This window comes from Microplitis mediator, chromosome 9 (genome assembly GCF_029852145.1).
Source record: "Microplitis mediator isolate UGA2020A chromosome 9, iyMicMedi2.1, whole genome shotgun sequence".
NCBI lineage: Eukaryota > Metazoa > Arthropoda > Insecta > Hymenoptera > Braconidae > Microplitis > Microplitis mediator.
The window spans coordinates 5093943-5100922 of NC_079977.1; the positions used below are offsets into that span (position 1 = coordinate 5093943).

The 6980-nt window shown below is 33.5% G+C and overlaps 1 protein-coding gene across 1 annotated transcript; it reads right to left on the bottom strand.

Annotated features, from left to right (window-relative positions):
* Positions 1-3766: 3766 nt before the first annotated feature.
* LOC130674490 (NPC1-like intracellular cholesterol transporter 1) lies at positions 3767-4948 on the bottom strand. The gene is made up of 3 exons (XM_057479836.1): positions 4606-4948; positions 4141-4427; positions 3767-4071 (listed from the first exon to the last, which is right to left on the bottom strand). Exons 1-3 carry the CDS (start codon positions 4934-4936, stop codon positions 4018-4020), a joined length of 672 nt encoding a protein of 223 aa, XP_057335819.1. The 5' UTR covers positions 4937-4948; the 3' UTR covers positions 3767-4017.
* Positions 4949-6980: the final 2032 nt, after the last annotated feature.

Consider the following 6980-nt stretch of genomic DNA (forward strand, 5'->3'; position numbering starts at 1 on the left):
TTTTTTCGAGCGGTAAAAAAAGAATTTTGCTTTTTGTTAAATTGAAATTAACAATTGGGGTGATGGCAATTAATTGTTTGGTTTAATTTAAATAAATGGAAAAATTTTTGAACTTGAAATGAGGAAATTTATAGAATTTAAATTTGTATTTTTCTTTAGTTCCGACTGTTAATTTTGGGAGATATTTAAATTAATTTTTTGAAATTATTTAGGGATTATAGTAAAATATTTTTTATGTGTAATTTATTGAGCTTCTAAATTAATAATGAATTTCGTCTGTTGGCAAATTTAATTTTGAAATAAAAAATAAATCATTAGTTTCTAACAGAACGCATACTGCCATCTAGTGACCAATTTTTGAATTTTTTTTTAGCCTTAATGATAAAAATAATCCCGACTATCGAGAAATTTGGCAGGTTACCAAGCGATTTCTAATTATTAGTTCGGAATATTTTTTTAAAGATGGTGCTCTATGAAAAAGTTGGAAGTTTCGAAAAAAAACTAATGGGTCGAGGGTGCATTTGAAAATGCTGTAGCTCTAGCTTTAGCCAAGTGTTGTCATATAGCGAGAGCTAGAGCTAGAGCGTTTCCGAATGCACTCTAATTAATATAATTATTGACACGAATTTTTAATAAAATGATTAAATTTTAATTTTGAAATTTCGCGCCGTTGGCGCTACTGCGCGTCACTGTATTCGACGTTCAAATTTTTGCTAAAGTGGGGGCGGTCGACGAATCGCAAAGTCGATTAATTTGTATCAGCTGACGGTTCGATAGCGGCAGCCAGTATCATCGAAAATGGCAGTAATAGTCAAGATGCTTTGTTACGTTTAAATTAAAACAAAGTATTGCAGTTAATTCGCGGAATTGTCCATAAAATTTATTGCTCATAGTAATTGTTTAATTAAAATGTGCAGTGTTTGTAAAATTTAAATTGTGCAAAGTGTTTGTGGTGTCGTTAAGTGTTGAGTGTTCAGTGCTAGTGTAAAGTGTTGCTGAGGCTGATGCTGATGACTTCCAAGTTCCTGAGCAAAATCATCTCGCATCGTCTGGTGGGAAATAGCAGTTAAGTGACGTTTTTAGCTGCAATACACTTGGAGCAATTTAATTTAAATCTCCAAGTGTATCAGGACACCCTTCTGCATATTATTTCCCCACCAAGGTCTGTTCAAACACTCAAGTGTTTTTTTTTCTATATTTTTTAAATATTTTTCTATCATATTCTGCCGCTATTTTATTTTGACGTCCGATTTTAAATATTTAATATTTAAATTTATCGCGCAAGAAATGAGAATAATTAATAAATTATTAATAAAAGTAAAAAATTTCAAGTATATTTTTTAGTCTGGGTGCATTCGGAAATGCTCTAGCTTAAGCTCTAGCCAAGCGTTCTCATATAGCGAGAGCTAGAGCTAGAGAGTTTCCGAATGCACGACCTCCACCAGTTTTTAATTTCAAATGTCTCAGGCTGCCACCTGAGTAAAGTCTTCTTTCTGCTACCTCTCGATTAAAAAAAATGACCAGATACTTAAAACTTACCGAAGATATCTCAGATCGCAGGGTACATATAATAAAAATACAAAAAATTCATATCTACAAGTTTTTATTCATCACAAATTAGACTCAATTCTTAACTTTGCTCTGCTAAATTAGTATTTGTTTATTTTTAAGTTACTTCAGTACATTAATTGCATCTCAAAAGCTTCGGTATCTGCGATGTATTAAAAGGAAGAAATGTCAAAACAAAGTAAATAGACTTCAGTAGCCTAAAATGCACTAACAGCAATTGGTATACATATTAAAAATATATACTAAAAAGTATTCTAATCATGAGGGTTAGGGTGACCCAAAAAAACCGACTAATTTTTTTTTTCGAGTCTCTTATGAAAATTTAGTGGCTTACAATGTTTTAAGAAGCCTCTCCAAAATTCAGCTCGATAAAAAATTTTCAAGAGGTCGCTCACGAATTTTGAAAATATAAAAAATGATCGAAATTCGGATTTTTTATTGCTAAATTTTTTCTTTCTCGGGGCAGCAATAGTTTATATTTGTGACATCATGACTATGCTGAAAATTTCAGCCAAAAATTTGAATATTCAAACGGTGCTCAAGAATTTTGAATATTAACTGATAATATATAATTAATACTTTGAATTAGTTTTTTTATTTTTTTATAACTTAATTATAGTCATTTCACTAAAATATAACTTTTGCATTACCATAAATATACAGGACAGTCTCAAACAATAAAATTTGGTAAGTTTTGAATGAGCGAAAAAACCTAAAAATTGAATTAAAAAATTAAAAAGTATGTAAATAACTTATTAGTTCTATTTCTCGGGTTATATTTTCATTCATTGTGATGCAAATTGATGGTGAAAAAATCGAGAAGCTTTAGTATTAATATTCAAGGGTCGCTCGAAAACGTCCAAAAGACAGCACTCGGAAACGTTCAAAATTCTTGAGCGACCCATACAGGAGCTGCCAGAGTTGAACAACGGGCCCCTACTTGGCCCAGCACTGGGGAACCTAGCTTTGGCACACCTATATTGGCCCAGGCTTGGGCCAGGACTGGGTAACCTAGCCTTGGCCGTCCAATGGCAACCCAGACTTGGGCCAAGACTGGGTAACCTAGCCTTGGCCGTTACAATGATTACCCGGGCTTGGGCCAAGACTGGGTAACCTAGCCTTGGCCGTCCAATGGCAACCCAGACTTGGGCCAAGACTGGGTAACCTAGCCTTGGCCATCCAATGGCAAGCCAGGCTTGGGCCAAGACTGGGTAACCTAGTCTTGGCCGTCCAATGGCAACCCAGACTTACGCCAAGACTGGGTAACCTAGCCTTGGCCATCCAATGGCAAGCCAGGCTTGGGCCAGGACTGGGTAACCTAGCCTTGGCCGTTACAATGATTACCCGGGCTTGGGCCAAGGTAGGATTACCCAAGCTTGGATATACCCATGGTTTATACAAGTAGATCATATAAATGTACCAGTTCAACGTTAGTAGGTTCGTCCAGTAGCTACCGTTCGGACCCAGTAATCAGAAGGACGGCAGTTCGCGCCCAGAGTCCAGCAGAATTTCCACCGAGTTTTTTTCACATCATTTACCTCCCTTAAATAATTAAAACGTTAATGATCATGAATTCTACGAGGTTAATAATAATAAATTTTTTTTAATTAAATTTATTCGTTTCCTGGAAGCCTGGGCCAGGTCTGGCAACCAAGCATGGGCCAGGTCTGGCAACCAAGCATGGGCCAGGTCTGGTAACCAAGCATGGGCCAGGTCTGGCAACCAGGCTTGGCCCGAGATTATCATTCCAGGCTTCTACCGAAGCTGGGCCAAGACTGGCTTACAAGCCTGGCCCAAGGTTCTACAAAGTTGGGCCAAGTCTGGGCCAAGCTTAAGCCCGTGGTACTTTCCTCTCTGGGGACGTTTAAATATTCCAATTTTGGGCTTAAATTTTCAGCGTAGTCATGATTTCACAAATATAAACTATTGCTGCCACGAGAAAGAAAAAAATTCGAAATAAAAAATTCGAATTTCGATCATTTTTGATATTTTTAAAATTCGTGAGCGAACTCTTGAAAATTTTTTATCAAGCTGATTTTTGGAGAGGCTTCTTAAAACATCGTAAACCAACAAATTTTCATAAGTGACTTGAAAAAAAAAATAGTCGGTTTTTTTGGGTCACCCTAATGAGGTTACATTAAAAAAACCAATTGAATATTAATTTGTAAGTAAATAAAACTGAATACACACTGCAAGATATTATAATATTACATAAAATTAAATATTCCGTGTTTATTTAAGAATTTCCGCGTACTCAGACAATCCTAAATACACGACACGCGCACGAATAAGCGATATGCAAATTTCCAATCGAAACCTTTAAACTTTACAAGTTTAATCCAGATATTTGTAAATCCTAAAAATGTTTTGCTAAAGAAGCTCATGAGTCTATCGATCGACCACATCAATGACGAATCAATGGTTTTAGTAATGGCGCGGCTGGTGGTGTTACAGAGGGCAACTTGATTCACAATCAACGCAACTACATGCTGTAGAATTTACCTGGTAAAAAATAAAATAATATTTATATATAAAAAAATATAATGAAAAAAAAAAATATAAATTACTTACATTGGGAGCTTGGTTACAAGGAGTTATTTTAGGATCCAATGGAGTAAATGGACCAAATTTAGTGTCTGTTGTATTGTAATTTATTTGAAAAGGCACATATACATTATGTGCCGCATCACCCATGAAATCAAACCATCTTTGAGGTGTGCAGTAGGTTGCTCCCCAATGTCCGCACATTAAATCCAATGCTAGTTGTCCAATACTTGGAACAGATACTTGACTACATGACGTAAATGTTCCTTGCAAGTATTTATTTGTAATAAATAAGTCGACGGCATTGACATACGCTGGAAAGTTTATCAATTTATTTTTATAAATTACTCATTAATTAATTGGTACATTATTTTTCAATAAAATAATTGAGGAGCTTAAGTTGAGAATCGCAATGAATACAATAAATATCAATGGAACGTTATTGTTTTATTAATTAGCTCATAAATAATTAATGTAAAATGAAACTCTTACTTTTATTAGTTTTTTGATTTGTTTCGAATTTGGTGGCATTCATAAATGAACTCTGATGTGGACTGCATGTGAAATCACAAAGATGTTTAACTAAATTATCGAAACAACTTGGACATCTCTGTAAGATAGCTGACATCAATTGGATATTTACATCAAAGGTTTTAAGTTGATTTGTATCACAGCAAGTCTTAACATCTTGGCCATTTTTAATCATGTGGGGACAATGTCGGGCTAGTATTTCTAAAGCACTCCCATTTAATGGTTTAGCTTCTCCTGTGTAATGACAACTTTGATAATGACCCTTAAGATCCTCATTACACTGTCCATACATAATACAATGTCCTTCCTCAGCGTGAGTAACCTGGAAATGATAAGAAAAAATGTTTTATCAATATTGACTCATATTTTTACTGCTACTTGATAGTAATTATATACTAGCCGAAGCACAAATAATTTGAGGTGACCGGTCAGAATATCCATCATAAAAATATCCAATGCAAAAATATCTATAAGAAAATCTCCAATGCAATAATATCCATTGAAAAAATTATCCATAAATAAACATATCCAAATGAAAATAATCAATTCTCAAAAATATCCAAAATAGCAATTCGATCAAGGTTAAGGAACCTGGGAATAAATGATCAGAACTGACCATGCCTGTTCATGTATGATCAGGTCTGAAATTGGACCTGATCATACCTGTTCATGTCTGGTCATATCGCTTCATGTCTGAAGCGTTAAATACGCTCAGGACTGATCATACAAAAATTTTTATTTTTTGATATTTACGCCATTCGGTTGCGAATAATAATTCTTTGCAAAAGCGGTTCATTGATATGAAAACAACAATTTATACATGGATATTTTTAATACCATTATTGTAAAAATATAGATTTTTTAATGAATATTTATATATGCAATAATGATAAAACAAATGTGTTGTAAATGTTAGAAAATAGGGTATTTTTTTATTAATGGACCATGAAATAGATATTGAACATGTTAATAATATGATATTTTTGATGGATTATTATAGTTTGAATGTATTTAATGTATAAATACTGATAATAAATCTTATAACTAGTGGATACCGATCGGCAAAGCGGTTATGGATATTTTTGAACACGGATTTATTTCAAGTGGTAATTATTACTTATGGATATTTTTTTTACTGGATATTTTTCCAATGGATATTTTTCATGGTTATTTTTCCATTGGATCTTTTTACATTGGATATTCTGGCCTAGAACCATAATTTGCATATAAAAAATTTATATTTCAAAGATCAATAAGATCTTTACTTTCATTTTACGTACACGGAAAGAAAATAAGGGAAACTTTTGCTATGCATTATGGGAATAGTTCCCATAATAGTATGCACGGAGAGAAAAATATTGCCAGATTAAGTATACGTATCGCTATTCTGGCTATACGTTGTATAGTCATCTTACTTAACGATACGCCGTATAGCTAATTCAGCTATACAGAGTATCCTCACAGTGGATCGTCAAAATGACGATCCGTATCCTTATTTTTGGCATTTTATGAATCGCTGACATGACTATTGCGCAAACTTTGTATTTAGGCATCCGGCAACCGAGAACAACGATACGTATAGCCAATTTAGCTATACGGATCCTCACGCTGGCTATACAGATACTTATATCAACGAAACTACATATCGTTACAAAGGCTATTCGTCGTATTGTTAAATTAAATAAACGAATACTTAACCTAACCCAAAAACGTATCTTTACTTTAACGATACTATAGATTATTAAATTAATATGAGAGTATTCCTAAATTAGGTATACGAATCGTTATTCTGACGATACGTCATTTGAGGATACATTGGATAGTCATTCTGGCGATATTTTTTTCTCCGTGTGGATACAATGCCCATAATATTTTAGGAATGATTCCCATAATGGTATAGGAACTATTCTTATAATATAATGGAAATGATTCTTATAAAATATAGGGTTCATTCCTATATATTATGGGAATGATTCTTATAATATTATAGGAACAATTCCTTTAAATTATAGGAACGATTCCTATAATTATAGGGACTGCTCCCATAATTTATGGTGATAATTCCTATGTTGGTATAGGCGAAAATTTTATACAATTTTGGGAACCGTTTCCATAATTTTCTTGCCGTGTAGTACTGTGTGTTTCTAAAATAATTGTTCAGAATTTAAATGGAATTTACGTTCTGAATTCAACGAAATTTTGATTTTCATATCCCAAGGGGACAAGAAAAATTGTTGAGTTTTTGTTGAATTTAAGTTAACTATTGGCGTCTCAAATATTGAACTTTTAATATTTTCCTAAAATATTTTTATACACGGAGAGAAAAATATCGCCAG